Source organism: Neomonachus schauinslandi, chromosome 11, assembly GCF_002201575.2.
Source record: "Neomonachus schauinslandi chromosome 11, ASM220157v2, whole genome shotgun sequence".
Lineage (NCBI taxonomy): Eukaryota > Metazoa > Chordata > Mammalia > Carnivora > Phocidae > Neomonachus > Neomonachus schauinslandi.
In genome coordinates this window covers 48,742,589-48,760,614 of record NC_058413.1, presented here as the reverse complement: position 1 = coordinate 48,760,614, position 18,026 = coordinate 48,742,589, and the positions used below count along the sequence as shown (strand labels likewise).

Sequence of the window (18,026 nt, the reverse complement as noted above, 5' to 3'; positions counted from 1 at the left end):
TAAGTGAATGAGTGGATGGATGGATGGATGAAAAGAAAAATAGAAATTATTCACAGTGTTACTCTGGGGAAAGGAGTGATACAGAGGGTGTATATACATAAGAAAAGGATTTTTACTGTTTCACTAAGAGTTTCTATTTGAGTTTTATCATTTTTACTTGCATGACTTAGAAAATTTTAACTTTTTTATTTTATTTTTAAAGCACTTGGAAATCAAATCAAGCATTTTCTCTTTGGTAACTATCTTTAATTTTCTGGGTTTTGTTGTTTGTTTTTTTGGAAGTACAAATGTGGACTTCAGCCCTAGCTGACCTTTCGAATACTCTATCACCAAGTCTGAAGCTTAATTTTTTTTTTTTATTTTAACTTATGAGCAAAGAGCCATACTATGAGTGTTTGTGAATGGGATTTACGTTGGGAAGAAAATGTACTTAAGGCAAAAGTAACTGACTTGTCATATTCAGTTATGTGCACTGGGCTCGAGGGCAGGGTCTGGGGTACACATCTTGAACCCTATAGAGCTTGGGTAAGTGCAGGCCTTCCAGAATTTTATGCTGGGGAATTTGGTGATGATGAAGCTTCCTAGGCATGATTCTGGTCACTCCTGTTTTGCTTTGTCAAACTCAGATTTTCTGGGCAGAAGGAGAGAAGGGGGTGGTGAGCTAGGTGCAGTGAGCAGCCCCCTGAGGGAGGAACAGGTGTTTTGGCCTTTTTGCTTAAGGCAGGCAGGAGAAGTCAAAGGGCAAAGGAATAGGGCAGGGAGTGTGGAAGGAAAAAGATAATTTGTGGGGACAGCTGTTGTTTCTCTTTCTCCTGTGCCACCAGCAGGAAGATGGGTCAGATCCTCCCTCTTCAGGGAGAGCAGACCTCTATCCTGCAATGGGAAGCCCAGCAGCATGAAACGGTCCAGTGCCTGCCCCAGGTGACACCCCAGCTCCTGTAGAATTCTGGTCTCTCCACCCCAGACAGAAAGGCCCAGCCTCCTGGGTCTCTTGAGATCTGGGCTCCAGGATCCAAGAGAGCCTGGCCTGCAAAGTGAGGTTATTTATTTACATGAGGCAGGCGATGCACGGAGATGCAGAGCAATCCATCTGCCTTAGCCACCAAACAGATTCCCTTCGCCTCATCCTCTTGCAGAAGCGGTCAAGGTAGGGAGGTTGGGCGAGATGACCTTCCAGAACTGAATCTTTGCTTCTAAAAATAGAAGCATCCTTGGAGAATCAAGGAGGACGGGAGGCTGTGGATGTTGAGGGCAAAACCCGGACTTCCCAGAGCATTGTCAGTATGAAACTGTATTAATTAGATGAAGGCTCCCAGCTCAATAACATTAGGTATCACAGATATTGAAACTAAATGAACTGGCTCCCCCCCCCCCTTTCTGGTAACACTCTCCTTGGGCTAAAAAGGAGAAAGAAGACCATGTCTTCTGACCTATTTGAATGGCTGCACACTGCCTGAGGAGATGTCTTCCCCAGCAGAGGGAAACGGGCTCCTTAGGGACACACCAAGAGAAGGCCAGAGCTGCAGTTAAGTGGGAGCTCCTGAGGCCAGCAGCAGGGGTCACCAACCCATCTCCCTGGGTGGAGCCCGCGAGGGCTCTGTGTGAGGCTGGGCAGGGCCGGATGAGTGTCTGCGTGTGTCCACGACTGTAGATGGTGTGTGTGGGTCTGCAGGGCCCTTGTCTAGAGCCAGATGGTAGGGACTAGGTATTTCAGGATCCAGCGGCGCTGTGTGTTGGTCTGCACACGTAGTGTGTGACCGGGTTGTGTGCAGTGCTCTGGCGGGTGAAGGGTTGTGTCTGTGTGTGTCTGTGTGTGTGTGCATGCACATGTGTGTGTTTTGGGACAAGGTGTCTGCTGGAGTGTACAGAAGTATTATGGCCATCCTGGGGGTGCTGTGTCGGGGAGTGTGTAGGGCTGTAAGGGAAGGAGGCATAGGGATAGTGACTATTTGGAGGACTTTGTGGGCTGATGTAGAGCCTGTGGGAAAAACTCTGGGGGGAAACTCCATAGAAGTGGGGACCTGCTTGAGAGGCCGCAGGAGGCTTCTCAGGGCTGTGTGCAGAGCGTGTCTGGGCTGCTGGTGGGGCTGTGCCGTCCTACAGAGCCCCTCTTCAGGCAGCTTTGTCCTGGGGGCCCTGGGGGATTGTGGTGGCACTATGAATGGAGCCACATGGGGGACTCTGGGAAATAGTTAAGGCTCTGGGGGGTGCATTCAGGGCTGTGGGGACCTGTGTGAGGCTGCAGAGGGCTGGATAGAGGGTGGTAGAGGTCCTGCGTGGCCCCCACAGCCTTGCCATCTGAGTGTGGGCTGTACTTCCTTAGGGGCAGGGGCCCCCAAAGTCCAGGCATCTGTTCTTCTCCGTGTGACTGACATGAAGGGAGAGACAGCAGGGACTCACAAGAGGAGCAAGAGGAGAAGTACGTCCCTTCTAGAGCTGCCCTGCAGCTGATCCTTATGCACACTGGGCTCAGGACACTTTCTAATGCGTCCCTTTGTGCTTTCTCCACAGGACAATGTGGATCTTGGAGAGTTGATGTTTTCCCTCTGCTATCTTCCAACTGCTGGCAGGCTGACCATTACCATTATAAAAGCAAGGAATTTAAAGGCAATGGACATAACAGGAGCATCAGGTGGGACATTCTCAAATTCAGACTTCTTCATAGGGTTCTAATATAGTACTTTCATGAAGTCTTCGGTAGAGTAATTAGGCGCATGGGACCAAGCTACCTAGGTTTAATCCCAGTGCTAGACCTCATGGCTGTGTGACCCTGGGCAAGTCCCTTAACCTCTCTGCACTTCGGATTCCCCATCTGTAAGATGAGGGTAATAATAGTATCTGGCTCCTTGGGTTGTTGTAAGTTTAAATGAGTTAATGCCTATAAAATAAGAATAGTACCTGGCACATACTATATGCTACCTAATGTGAATAATCATTATTGTTCTCTCTTAGGTCTTCTTCACTGAATAATCATTATTGTTCTCTCTTAGGTCTTCTCACCATAATTGTGAATTTGTCCTACAGTTTACACACACTGATACAGTTTATCTAACTGAGTCTTTCCTCAGATATAAGCAATCACCATCTCGGGCCTATGGAAGATTGAAAAACAATCTTATATCCTCATAAAAAGCCCATCAGTGAACTATGCAGTTTGGTATTGCCAGTGAATCAAGCATGTACACTTAAATTCTAAACTGTAACAAAAAACGCCCCGATACGCAGTTCCTACTATACAACCTCTGCTTAAGACACCCAGTCCGCTGGCTATTGATCACAGAAATCAAAGGACACCGGATGCAATAGAGCCTGCTTACTGTCCTCCAGTATTTTTCTAAGAAAAAAAGATGTGGCCCCTTCTGGTCCTCTGAGTCCCTCCTGGACAGTGTACCGGGAGTCAGTGGTTGTGCAGGTGAGGAGAGAGGGAACTCCCCACTGAGCAGAAGGAGAGTGAGGGGGAACCAGAAAAGTCCCACTGGAAGCAGGGACCAGCCTTGTCACCTGTCCCCCTCTGCTAGTGTTATACCACAAGCAAGCCCTTGGGCTTTCTTTCCCTGCCATGCTGCTGCAGACAGCTCTCCCCAAAGTTCTCCCTGTCATCCAGGTGTTCTGCCTGTCCCTTTCCTAAAGACCTGAGGTTTAGGAAGATTCTCTGGGGCGGCTCAGAGTTCGGGGCCTGTGGCCTGTTTCCCCTGCCTTGGAATTACCTTTGCGCCTCTCCCTGTTGAAGCCAGGCAGGTCTTGAATCTAGCTGGAATATTTTCTAATTCAATAACAGATGTTTTCACACCCTTTTTAAATTCCACACACTTTGAGGAGACAGAGTGCTGTGCTTCTTCTTGAATGAATGTCTTAATTATCCTAACTCTCGTCGCTGCCCAGGCATCGTATTAATTAAAATCCTCAAACTCCAGGCCACAGGCAGGTAAGGGAGTTCTGCCTCCCATTGTCTGTGGAACCCCATCGTGATGAAACTGCCCCCTGAACCCACATTTATCCTCACATTCCCCCGGCTTCTCCTGCTTGTACAGATCCCTATGTAAAAGTGTCGCTGATGTGTGATGGCAGACGACTGAAGAAGAGGAAAACATCCACCAAGAGGAACACTCTGAACCCTGTTTACAACGAAGCCATAGTCTTTGATGTCCCTCCCGAGAACATTGACCAAATCCACTTGTCCATAGCTGTCATGGACTACGACCGGTGAGAAGCCTGGAGCTCTCTCTCTCTCTCTCTCTCTCTCTCTCTCTCGGGGCAGGTTGGCCATGCCTGGGGCAGGGAGGGCAGAGGGGGTGCGTGGCCACACATGCTCAGCTGACGGCCCAGGCTGTGGGAAACGAGTCGGGAGCCCCCGAGGGAAAGCTGACTGACAGGAGTCGGCATTTTCCACACCATGCTGTAGAGTCCTATTACCCAAGTGCTTCTTTGCTCTCCCCCTTTTCATTTCTTTCTCCTTCCCCATCCTCCCACCTCCTCCCCTCTCCATCCCTGCACACTCCCCAGAATCTCAGCCTGGGAAACTGGGGCCCTGCAGGTCTTAATCTTCTCCCACGCAATCCTGCCTGGCCTTTGTGGGAAGATCCCACTCAAAATAGCAGAGTGATTCCTTTAGCCATACCACCAACATTTCTAAATACATAACTCTGTTATTTTTTTCCCTTCTCCCAATGTGTTTAATAAAGATCATTTCCATCCACTTAAATCTGAAAGCAAACAGAAATGTTCTCTTGAAAATGCTAGAATCAGTATGGATGACAGGGTACATTAAAATGTATAAGATGCTCGACTTTCTAATTAATACAGCACAGAAGAGATATTTATAGCTTGCATTGTGGCCAATTGTGTATTTAAAGGACAGATTTGAAAAACAGTCATTTTAATATGCAAAGGAAGTACCAACAGGGAATTAGACATGTTAAACCAGTCATTAGACTGAAATGCAAAGTCTCTTTTTAATTGGAAACTTCCCATGTGGTCTGGGCACAATTATATAAAAAAAAAAATCATTCTGACTTTGAGTATAATCTTACAAATATTATTTGTAGCTAAGAATTTTCCCATATACCCCTGAAATGTCAGTAGGGCAGCTTCAGCACCCCGAACACTCTTTCTAGCAGAACCGTCTTCCAGCCCCGGGAACACATGGCTTAGCTCAGCGGCCCATGGCTGTGACAGCCCACGTCAGGCAATAGACCTTATCCTGTCTTCTCCGTAGGAAACACAACACCAATGGTGTCAGCCCACAGGAGGGGCCATTGCCCACCAACCGTGGAAAGCTAGGCCAGCTTTTTTCAAGCGATTGCCAAGTTTCCCGCATCAACAAATCTGATTATATGAGCTCTGCTTCAATTCAATTCTCAGTAAACTCATGAATCTGCCTGGAAAAATCCATGGCAGAATTCATGGGGTTTCTGCATGCAACTAACTGATTTTAATGAGCATAGCCTCGAATATCCTTCACACTCCCCCACCCATGTCTCGCCCTTATTCCCTACATACAAATAGGAGAAAAACCACTCATCTTTGCAGGAAGGAAAAAGAAAGCCCATGAGTTTCGATCCCAAACAGTTAAAGGATGGGTCATATCATCAACTGATATGAGGAATTCTTAATCTCAGGACACAAACTGAGGGTTGCTGGAGTGGGGGGTGGGGTGGGAGGGATGGGGTGACTGGGTGATAGACACTGGGGAGGGTATGTGCTCTGGTAAGCACTGTGAATTGTGCAAGACTGTTGAATCTCAGATCTGTACCTCTGAAACAAATAATGCAATATATGTTAAGAAAAAAAAAAGAGAAGAAGATAGCAGGAGAGGAAGAATGAAGGGGGGGAAATCGGAGGGGGAGACGAACCATGAGAGATGATGGACTCTGAAAAACAAACTGAGGGTTCTAGAGGGGAGGGGGGTGGGAGGATGGTTTAGCTTGGTGATGGGTATTAAAGAGGGCACGTTCTGCATGGAGCACTGGGTGTTATGCACAAACAATGAATCATGGAACACTTCATCTAAAACTAATGATGTAATGTATGGTGATTAACATAACAATAAAAAAATTAAAAACAAAAAAGGATGGGTCATATCATTCTAGTTATGCAGATGACATCTAACCAAAAACTACTGAGGGGGAAGAATTGTCCCAAGGTAGGGACGTACCCAGGGAAAATTTCAGAAATACTAGCCCTGAAGTTACAGGAGCTAAGTATCTTTCTATAGGAGGGAAATCAAGTCGGGTCAAAGAAGCAAATATGGGCTTGGAAGGAAGGAGGGGAGAGCATCAGGATGCATGTTCTCTGAAGAGAGGGATTGCGAGGAGACCCAGGAGCTGTCTCCACCCTGCCCCCTTTGTAAGCTCCAGACCATGGCTGCCCTAAATGGCGCATCTCTCTTACCCATACTTGGTTGCCTCTTATGGGAATTTGAGCAGCCATAATGCAAGGAACTCCTTTCAGATGGCCTCCTTTTCATTATATAGACTTGAAGACCTGGAGGTCAACCTAGTTCTAGAACCAGAGTTGTCATCCTTAGCATGCATCAGAAACAAGCTAAGCCATGCCAGTGTTACAAAAGCCAAGGTGTGTGACGGCCACACTCCGCTCTTCCTTTCTGTGCCCCCAAGTACAATATTGGATCCCAAGTTCTATTAGCTGTTAAGGTTGTCCTGTATTTAAATGAGGGAAGGAGAAGAACCACTCTTGCCCTCATTCCTACTAGTTTAATTGAGTAGTTGTTGCTCTTACATACCAAAATTTTAAGAAAAAATTATTGTGGGCCATTTTCACAGTGTAGGTCATAATGAGATCATCGGCGTGTGTCAAGTAGGCAACGAAGCTGAGAGGCTGGGCAGAGACCACTGGAGTGAAATGCTGTCATATCCTCGGAAGCCCATCGCACACTGGCATTCCCTGGTGGAGGTAAGACCCTATTCCCACATGTCGCACTTCGTGGAAGAATAAATGCTTTGCTGTTGAAAGGCAGGAGCCACCGAAAGTGTGAGTATACCAGGGTCTGTGGTCACCAGTGCGTTTCTCTGGTTGCCCTTCCTGGAGCTTTTGGAAATTGCGTTCAATCTAAGGTTGAGTCTATGCACCCCACCTGTCTGGTAGGTTTTGAACATTGATCATTCATCCCTCACTTTGTTTCTCTTCAAAAATGATAGAGATTCTCTGATTCCATGTTATGGCTTTGGGTTGATATTTGGAAGGTATCTGCAAGATCTGGATGAATGTGGAGTTTCAGGTTGCCATATGGTGACTTATGTGTGGCATCAGAAAGAGTTTGAGACTGGGAGAGAGGAGGCCCGGATTCCAGGACTGGCTCTACATACAAATAGGAGAAAAACCACTTCTGGACAAGCTGGTTAGTATCAGATTCAATTACATGTGATAAAACAACAACAACAACAACAAATGCAATAGAAATTTATATCTCTCTTACATAAAAAAAAAAAGGCCAGAAGGAGGCAGTCCAGGGTGTTATAGTGGCTCTGTGATCAATAGAGACCTAGACTTCTGTCTTTCTGCTTCACTGTCCCAGTATGGGTTTGTTTTGTTTTCAGGCCTCACTGAATAACATGGCTGCTAAGCTCCAACCATCACATATCTTCCAGGTCACAGAAAGGTGGAAAGAGACAAAAGCTAAAAGCACACATATTCTCTTTTAAAGGATTTTCCTTGATGTGTCATGCAACACATCACCCTATGTTTAACTTAGTCACAGAATAGCCACATGGACACATGTGGGAAATGTATTCTTTTGTTGGGTGGAAATATGCCCAACTGAAAACCAGGGTTCTATGTGCAAGGAAGAGGAGCGGAGTGAATACTTGCACACAGTGAGCCATCATTCTGCCTCACACCTTCATTCATTCACTCACCAACCCCCTACCCCATCACTTCTCATTTATGCTTCCCCCATCCATCCTTGTCCATTGACTCACTCTCTTATTTATTTACTAACTCATTCTCTCAAAAACAAATTGCATTCACCAGGTAACATTTGTGAGAGTCAAATGCCATATTAGATAAAGAAAGTAGATGGGAATAGGAAACCTTCCCCCACAGAGCTTATAGACCACAAGAGAAACAGAAGAAGGCATGCTAACTAATCATTAAAATGCACAGTCATGAGCTTTAACATCCACATCAGGTGCTACTGGAGCACAAAGGAGGGAGTGAGATTGTCTATGAAGCATTCTCCCTCCTGCTCTTGGTAAGTGAAGGGAAGGGAAGGGAGCCCCTGGGAACGGGACTCTCCGAGGAGCATGGGTTCCAGGCAGAGAACTTTGCTGTCATTCTCCCAGCGCAGGCAGCCCTGCCCCGTGCAAAGCCATCCTGAGAGGCCAAGACAAGAGCCTCCTCAGTGTGGGATCTGCCGCCACTGAGAGTCCGGAGAGTCAAGTTGAAGCAGACGTGCCGGGCAGCTGTGCAGAGGCAGTGGGCCCGGGGAGGAAGGGACAGTCTCCCTTTGTTGGAGGTGATGCCAGGAGGAGAAGAGCAGTGCAGGCCTTGTGGACTGATTCTAAGCTTCAGGGCCGTTGGGTGTATTCGAGCAGCACCTAGGGCCCCCTAATTTACAGATTCCTGCAGACACCTCTGCCCCTGGGCCATCTAAGCTAGGACTCTTTCTCTCCTGGACTCAAAATTAATCCCTAAGGGAGACCCACAGTCCCTGTGAACCCCCTGAAAAGTAGCTGGGAGACGGATGCTGACCCAGCTGCCCTCGCTTCTTCAGCTCCTGGTAGAGCTCTCAGAGGAGTCCGTGTGGGGCTCATGATACCGCCTGCGCCAGCCAGTAACAGTGGCCATCAGAGCAGTTATAATAGGCTTTTTGCACACTTACGAGTCATTGCTGATTTTAATTCTTGCTTGTAATCTGGAGTGTCCCAGATCTCTCTGCTTCTCAGGACACAGGATGGGGGAAGGGGTGAGGTTAGGGGTATGGTGTGGGGCTGAGACAGGACCCAATTCGGTGCACAGGCAGCGCCTTCTCAACGCCCTTGCTAGGGAGGAAGGACAGGTGGTGCATTGTCCCAGGAAGGACACTGGGCCCCGAGTGGCAGGGTACGCACGGTACCCAACGGGAAGTGTAAAAAGCACGCCTTGGAAGCTGCCTTGATGGGAGGAAAAAGCGCTGTCTGACTTTGCAAACCTAAGAGATAGTCCCTAAACCCTGAGCACTTGGCTTTTTGCAAATGTGTGTATGACAGCGGTGTGAGTGAGAAATCCATGCTTTTGGGGTTAAACCACCGAAACTTGGGAGTCGTCTGTCACAGCAGCTGGAATGACCAGCTAGCACCACGGGGGTTTCTCAACTGCTGCAGCGGAACCCCCTGCCCGCGCACCTGTGGGAGGGGCCGGCGAGGGTTTCTCTGCCCCGTGGTGTCCTGTCTCTTCGAAGTACGTGCCCAGGACTCCACATCCATCCTGAGAGCAGAAGCCATACTTTCCATCTTAAAAATAAACGTGCAGCTAGCAGAATTGGGGCCCTGGTACCAGATGAGATGAAAAGCAGGACGGGAGAGGTCACCGCGCTTTGCGGACGGCTGTGAGGACAGAGGCGACAGAGCAGAGCCCGTGGGTGGAGGCACTCACTTGGATGGAGCTACGTTGGTATCCCTGTGCTGCCCCTCACAAGTTGTGTGCTTTTCCCTGTCTGAATCTCAGTTTTCTCATCTGCGGAGTGGCCATAACAGTGTCTGTCTCCCAAGGGTGGTTGTGAGGAGTAAGCGGTCTGATGGATAGATGGGGAGCACAGTGGCAGGCGCATAAGAAAGGTTCTGCGTCATGGTCATGATTGTGTATGTCCCACATTGGGAAGGACTGCTGTGTGTCCTCATGGGACTCTCATCTACAATGTTTGTCATAGAGGATAAAAGGGAGGTTGGAAGTCCCCAACCCCTGTATTCCGGGGAGCCATCACCTCAGAATGGGGGAAGGGGTCATTTGAGGCATGACTGGACATAGATGCACGTACTTAAGTTCTGTTTCTTCTCCTCTCTTCTTATACTCTCTACGAACTTTTAAATGTTCTGCGTGAAGACAAAAACAGCAGTTAAGTCCCAGTTCTGTGTGTGTGCGTGTGTACATAAGCATGTGTGCATGAATGAATGAGAGAAAGGGAAGAGGAAGAATATGGGGTAGTTAGGATTTAGTATAAAGGGAGGCTGACCTGGCAGAAGCTCCTCACTGCTGGGGGCTGAGGGACCAGGTTAGGACTGAACCCTGAGCCCTGCAGAGATCTGGCAGCCGACTCCAGGCTGCATCCAACACACCCTGACCTTGCCAGGGCAGGTGACAGATGGAGTCTTCAAAGCCAATGAGTTCAAAAATCCATTTCTCTCGCAGCGTTTCTGGATGGCTTCACTGCACACTCAAAGGTCAGCCAATACAGTTCCCATTACTCTCCATGATGTCAAAGCCTTGGGAAGCTGTGCAGACTCCCCCGGAGCTGGCTGCCTGGGACCTGGGGACAGGAGCAGCCCCTCCATGGGGCCTCAGGAGGTGACGGAGCTCTTGGAGCTCCCACCACAGCCCCCTGTTTGGTATACCCCAGAGAAGATGGTGTTGGCCTGGCCACATCCCAGCACCTTTTCCACCCTCCTGCATGTGGAGCTGGCCTCCATCATGAACCCCAGCAAGAGTAATAAAAATAGCTCCAGGTCTTCATGGCTTCCCACTGTAGTGCCGCATAACCTCTGCATTAACAAGTAGTGACCTGGTCTCATGGGAAGACCAGACACAGACACTATTTGGCTAAATAAAATTTTACTTTTCTAAAAGAGTGAGAAGACAGAATATCCAATCAGAATATATAGTGAGGATCAGCAACATTATCCTGACTGGCAGAGGTACAAGATTCTAAACCCCAAAGTCCTACTCAAGTTGTGCTTAGGTGTGGGTAAGTCTCCTCTCTCCAAGCTCAGCCTTTCATGCATATATGTATATGAGGCTAACGGGGTTCTGCCCCCAGCTGGTCTGCTGGTCTACAGGGCCACCTCACAGAGCCCAGTGCCCCCTGCAACTCAGAGTTATGCAATCCCCATGCAACTGAGGGACCCCAATCACTGAGGGACAAGTGTGATATAGTACACCTGTCTGGCGTGAGCAGAGTACTCATCTACCACCCTCTGGAGCCTCCTTAAAGGTGTAAACTTACAGCTGTAGAACTAAAGCAAACATCAGTTACCCAGACTCCCCTGGGAGTTACATGAGCAGGCCCTTGAAACCAGCTCTGGATAGAATCCATCAAGTGCCCAGCAGAGCCTGCCTGGAGTCTTCGAGGTACACACATTCCCGGGAGAAGCCATTTGATTGCCCTGGTTGGGTCTCCCCTGGCCCAATTTGCTGTAGGTCAGAGGTCTTAGAAAATGTGAGCCAGTGCTCACTTCAGCGTCCTGAGAAGGGCCCAGGCAGGATGGGGAAATTGATGCAGGCGAACCCCACTGCTACCCAGATTGTGAAGTGAACGAGTCAGAGACTTTAGCACTTTGGGCAAATTGTTATTTATAAAAAATTGAGGAAACAGGAGTGATTCTCCAGAAAGGGGAGGGGTTGGCTGGAAAGAACCAAGCAGGAGATCAGGTTCCTATCAAAGGAGTTTGGGTCTGTTGCAGGGCTTGGGTCCTGGTGAGGACTAGACTAGCAGAGAAGAAAACTGAGACTGGTTGTGGGGGCGGAATGGGGGGTGGATCGTGGACTGAGGGACAGGACAGGGAGAGCCCCGGAAAGTGCTGCCACTCAGAAGCAGGAGGGACCTGAGCTGCCTATAGCACCCCCCTCGCAGGTCTTTGGACATACCGTGAATCCAGTTCTGGTAAGTAGGGCATGAACTGAGGCTGGCGATCACATGCTTTGCCCTCTGATGGGGTGGCTCAAGAACTGGGTCCATGAGCTGAGCATAAGCCTAATGAGTGTGTCAGGGGGTAGTAATGGAAGAGATGAGGAGTCGGTACCTGAAGGACCATGTGCTGGCACCTTCTCTTCCCCATGTTGTGACATCCCCCTTCCCCCCATACATAATCCAACAGAAGTCTCCTCAGTGTCTCAGAGAACAAGATGCTTGTTCTGGATGGGAATTGAGAGAACAAGAAGCATTTAAAGTACATTAAAATAGTGTAAGAAAATGTTAATTTCTTTATTCTCTAAAATGAATACCATCCTGGTAAGGGAAAAAACATAAACTTGATCTTGCGCATTAATGTTTCTGGTCTTTTCTAGATTATTTCAGTCTCTCTGTGTTAAATATTCAGTCAAATAACATGTTCACATTCTCTGCCAGAGTGATTTCCCTTCTTCCTGGGGGCCTCTTCTCCCTCCTCCTTCCCGAGCTAGTGTCCAGGTGTAGGGAAGCCCAGTGGCAGGGATGGACTGCGTGCTTTCATCTCACTGGGGACATTGTCCTTCTTGTCTTTGGCCATCAGACGCTACTGTCACTGCCCGTGCTGAGGATCTCTGCTCATGGAACTTGCGACCTGTCCTCACAGTACAAGCCAGGCACGATTGCTGCTTGGGAGTTTGGCCCCTTCAAGGCTGACCAGACCCGAATTGGGCTCTTGCCAGCCCTACAGATCTCTGAGGTCTGACCGCACATCTCACTTGATGCCCAGCCTAGGAAGCCTGGGAAGTCTTTGCAGCCCTTGGTATGGGGTCACTTCCCCACTTGCTGGACCTCCCTTGAACCCTGTCAGCCAACAGTCACCTCCTTTCCACACCCTCCAAACACTGGGGCCACATCTGCCTTCAGCTTCCTCCTCAATCCACCTAAAACTTGAGGTTTCGGGCCTGAGGTCAGGACCTCACCTGAGAGCCACTCTTCCCCTCTCCCTATCTCTTCTGCCAAAGGCTCTCCACTTCCTCCTCCCAGCTGGTGGAAACTTCTGTAACTGAATGAATGTGAGTTTGCTCCTTGGTGAGTTACAGGTGGAGACTACACCCTGGGGAGTTGTCACATGAAGGAAACTTTATTTGCAGCAAATAAGGAGATCACAGGGAATAACTTCCAAAGCTATGACCCGTCCCACCCACCAAGCAAGGATGAGCAGGTTCCTTTTATTTAAAGTTTAGGATAAAAATAAAATATAATAAAGTTCAGAATGACTATTCGGAAAGGGGAGCTTTGTCCTCGCTTGTAAAGGCGGACACAGGGTGTGCAGACGTACTTAGAAAACATGCCTATACGTTCATCCTATGTTTGTTAGTACAGCTTGTGCTCCTTTTAGGGGCCGATACTTTGATGTTATAGTGAAGCAGAGGTAACTGTCAGACAAGGAGAAGGGGCTGTGGGCATGCTCCTGGGGCGCGAGAGCAATATAAACTGACTAAAGTCCTGGGCTCCTTATTTTGGAGTCCAAGGCAGGGCCTTGCTTACTTTTGAAACAGCACTGGCGGTTTTACCAGTGATTGATTGTCTCTGATATGATCAGGGCTGTTGTTTCCTGGCCTGGTAGACCCTAGTGGTTTTTGCATTTCTTTGTAATTCTGCCACCTCCTAGGAAGTTCTGCAAGAAGTGTGCTGGTGCTGGTAGATCAGGGAAAACAGCTGGAGACCTAAAATGACTTCTCTTAGGTCACTGAAGCTATATCTCATCTTTCTTTTGCGGGGGGACCCCTAACTCCTTGTGCTTACACTTCCTTTATATCTAGCACAATTCCTCTCTACTTATGCCTTATGTTCAGATGTCCAGGGTTTCCTCTCAACATGTACAGGGAACATTTGGAATTTTAGTATATCTCTTTTCTCTCAACAAGGCCCAGCTTTCCATATTCTTGTTTCTCTTGTTTCATGAGGGACTCGCTGATGATTAACTTTGTGTTATTTGCCCTTGGCTTATAGGAATCTGTGGCATTGATTCATTGCATGGAACAACATGATTTGCACAGAATGGAAATACTACCTCTGTTACATAGGCATTGAATTAGTACTGATGAATGAATGAAAGAATGAATGAATGAGACATATAGTGAAAGCATTTGAGTTCCTTTAGTTCTGGAGTTCCACAGTTTTCCATTCGACAGAGTCCAAAGTCAGTTCAGAGCAAGAAGTAAACAGTACAGACACTGAATTTGCAGTGGGCTGTTCAAATGAAAATGGCCCTTATTAAGCTCCAAGTTTTGATTAACTTTTGTCCATTTAGAAGGATATGAGAAGAAGTCATTTCCTCCCTTTGTTCCCACTGTTTAAAAAATCGAAACTCAACTGAGTGAATGTAAAGATCTTATTGGCTTTATCCAGTGATTCATGAATTGGGCAGCATCCCATCTGGCAGATAGAAAGGAGTTCTGAGGAGCTGTACAAAATGAAAGACTTCGGTAGGCAGAAGGAGGTGAAGCAAAGAAGTTGTTCTAGCAGAGTGGATTGTTTCAGGCAAGACCACCTTCCTTTGGGGGAAGAGAGGGGTTAGATGCCAATTGATCTAAAGACCAAAAAGAGGGGTTAGATGCCAAAATGCCAGTTGACCAGGTAAGTCCAGATTGGCTGGTTAAAGGTCACATTCCTGGGAGAGGTTGAAACTGCAGTTGGGTTAGGTATTAAGTCTTGGTTTGCTGACATAGGGCTTTAGCACAAGTGACTCCATTTTGAGCCTATTGTTTCTTTTTCTTTTTTTTTTTTTTTAACTGCCATCTGGTGATAGCTTTACATTTTGAGTGCAGTTGAGAAATATTCAAAACAGTAACGAGGCACCATAGTAAATCATGAAGGACCCCTCAAGCTGATGGAGGTGGCCAGATCCTAGAGTACTTCAGTGTCTTCTTTTATAAGAAACAGACAGAGGAAGGAGAAACACCACAAAGGTGTCTATGACGAGTGGTAGACAGATGCATCCTGAATGAGAACTGATCAGGAGGGACAAGTACATAAGTCCATAAGTTGGCTTTTCTCACCAGGGAAACACTTTAGCAGAGGTTTTATACAGTGTAATGATTTGCTCCACCTATCTGTGACAATAAAAAAGAGAAAAGTACCAGAGAAGTATTTTTTAGACAAAATAAAGGACTTATAATTGAGATTTTTTTTTTTTTTTTTTTTTAGAAAATAAACTATTTTTATTGGTGAGATTTAGCATGCCAGTATCCATAAACACCTGCAGGGCCACTGAAACAAAACCAATTGCAAAGAACATAAAAATATCCTACATGTTTGGGATCTAAAAAACATTAACAAGCCTTTTAGAATCTGTGCCAATTGTTACAAGCAGCCAGAATGTCGTTTGGACAAGTAGGCATGGCTAGTGTTAATGAGGCATCGGATTTCCAGCTGGTGGAGGAAATGGTCAGCAAACAAAGCCAAGAGCACTCAGTAGTTCCCAAGCAAGTCTTCTTTCTTGTATTGAATTAGCTATACAAAAAAAAAAAAAAAAAAAGACACCAAATATTTTCTCATCTTTAGCTGGGATGCAAAATCAGCATTCTTCCGAGTATCTGTAGAGATAGTGATCATACAAGACATGGAAACATTTGGGAGTAACACTAGAGGTATAAGAGATAATAATAATGTGTTAGAAAATAACATTTTCTGCCTGAACAAAAAGTCAACTGCATCTTGACTCTGCTCTCATTCAAAAATGACCTCGCCCCAGCAGTCACTGCCCTGGAGGGCATCTGTTGCACACTTGAATAGTAATTAAATCAGAAAGTGGTTAACAATGGGCTTGGGCCTTCAGCAATCTTCCATCTCCAGGAATGGCATTCAGAGATGATGGTTTATACAGTGGGCCAATGGGCCAGTTCTTCCCCCACAGACAAAACTCACTGGAATGGTTCCTTCCAGCCTCTGAAAGAGCCACACCCCCATGTGATATCTGGGGGTAAAAGGGAACTTCCTGGGTGAAGGGGCCTGGACCAAGGGTAGCGCATCTTGGCAGAGGATGGAGGATGTCTGGAGGGCCACTGAACCTGGAAGTCTTTCAGCTGTGCCTGTTGAATGCTGCTTCCCAAATATCACCAGATCAACTGTTGATAGGGCAAAGCTGAGTTTATTGCCTGCCTGTTACGGAATGGGGGAGCTTGGTTAGAACTGATGTGATAGCTTAGGTAGACACAGCAAGGTGAGGATCATGAGGCCAAGAGTCAAAGAGTTTTGGGATAGGGGTGCCTGGGTAGCTCAGTTGGTTTAGTGTCTGACTCTTGATTTCGGCTCAGGTCATGATCTCAGGGTTGTGAAATCAAGCTCCACATCAGGCTCCGTGCTGAGTGTGGAGGCTGCTTAAGATTCTCTCCCTCTGCCTCTTCCTCCCCCTCCTGCCCCCCACCAATGTACACACTCGTTTGTGCACTCTCTCTCTCTCTCAAAAAAAAAAAGAGTTTTGGGGTATAAACTTGTCTTTTGATGCTAAGGAAAAACCAACCAGTGGTCTTTTGAGAAATCCCTGTAATAAGCAATGATGTTATTTGCAACTTTTATCTCTCTTGGCAAAGGTCTCTAGGAATAGTAAAGTTGTGTTAATGAAGATAGAATAGTAAAGTCAAGTTAACATAGAGCATATTCTATAGACAGTTAACTGTCTTGGGGTAGATGGATTTTGTTCTCACACCCCAAGAATAAGAAGCAGGAGAGCTGACAAGGATTTTGCCCAGTTCTGCAGGTGCTGACAGACAGTGTGAACATTTATTAGTTGCCTCCCCAGCATCAGCCCTCCTTTCTGAAGGCTCTGATTTCTCACTGGGGATTCTAGGGAGCCTGACTCCATCCTTGGTTCCAATGATGAAACTATTACTTGGTCCCAGGCTAAACTAGTCAAGCCAACCATGGGGATTAGCACTGCATAAACTGATTCAGTCCGAGAAGATTGGAGAACATTTGGTGTGAATGATTGGACAAAGATGCTCTCTTTCCTCTTGGATGTAAACAAAGAAGCTATGGTCCTTTTGCATCTCTAAAAGATCCAGGCTTAGGATGAGGCCAATCCCATGGATGGCAAAACAGAGAAAGAAAAAGAATCCAGACCCTTGATCCTACGGTTGAGCTGCTGGATCAAGCCTTTCCTGAACATAGTGTTACCTCTGACCCTTGTGAATATGTAAGCATATAAATTCCTTTTATTATGTAAGCAATATGAGGTAGGATTTCTGTTGTTTGAAACAGAAACATCTTATCTGGGACGTCGGTAAACACCCCCCCCCACTCCTGCCCCATTTGGTGTTCCCTTGGAGTGAAGAGAACCATTCCCAAAGCTGCCATGAGATCAGCTCTTCTATCTTGCTCACTATGGTATGTCTAATACCTAACAAAGTACGTGGCACATGGTAGACATTGAGTGAAGTTTTCCTAAGGCAACATCATCGATGTTTGGTTGCTTAGCTCACATGTTGAAATAGTCATGGCTAAAAGAGAGACTCTCTGCTCTTAATGACACAAAAATACTGTATAAAGTTAGGGGGAGGGGCGCCTGACTTCGGCTCAGGTCATGATCCCGGGGCCCTGGGATCAACCCCACATTGGGCTTCTTGCTCAGCAGGGAGTCTGCACTCCCTCTGTCCTCTCCCTCTGTCCTGCCCCCCCCCACTCATGCTCTCTCTCTCTTTCTTTCTCTCTCTCTGTCTCTCTCTCTCTCAAATAAATGGATGAGATCTTTGAAAAAAAATTAGGGGAAAACTGCTTTCGTTTTGTGTTTGTATCATATTTTGCAAAGGGAAACTCAAACCCTGTGTGGACCTGAAGGACCTGTGGGCTGTTCTGTATCTGCTGGCGGCTCCTTGGGTTGATAAAGGCAAAGTTCTTCAGGAACGAAGATCAGTCACATGCCTGTCATTTCCCATTGATAGCCCCTACCATGGACTACAATTCTTCTGTGAAGAATGAAAATAAAAATCTCTACTCTTTTGATAACAGTATTTTAGCAGCAGTAACATTATCTTTTAATCCCATTCTTATTTATTTTTATTTATGAGCTAGAGCTCTATTATATGTTCAAAGCCTGTGATCAGTAGTGATAGAATTATGTATTTTCCCCCATTTCAAATCGAGTCCAGAACATGAAATGTGATGACACTGATCATTCAAATGCTTAGAAATAAAGAAATGTGGGAAA

At 46.8% G+C, this 18,026-nt stretch overlaps 1 protein-coding gene across 1 annotated transcript in view; it reads left to right on the top strand.

The window, feature by feature from the left end:
• The window catches only part of SYT9 (synaptotagmin 9), a 155,843-nt gene extending 143,262 nt beyond the window's left edge, over positions 1-12,581 (top strand). Inside the window, exons 4-7 of the mRNA XM_021685650.1 lie at positions 2,512-2,632; positions 4,032-4,203; positions 6,783-6,912; positions 12,420-12,581. Of these exons, the coding sequence (XP_021541325.1) occupies positions 2,512-2,632; positions 4,032-4,203; positions 6,783-6,912; positions 12,420-12,581 (585 nt within the window). The remainder of the gene's footprint in view (positions 1-2,511; positions 2,633-4,031; positions 4,204-6,782; positions 6,913-12,419) is intronic.
• Positions 12,582-18,026: the final 5,445 nt, after the last annotated feature.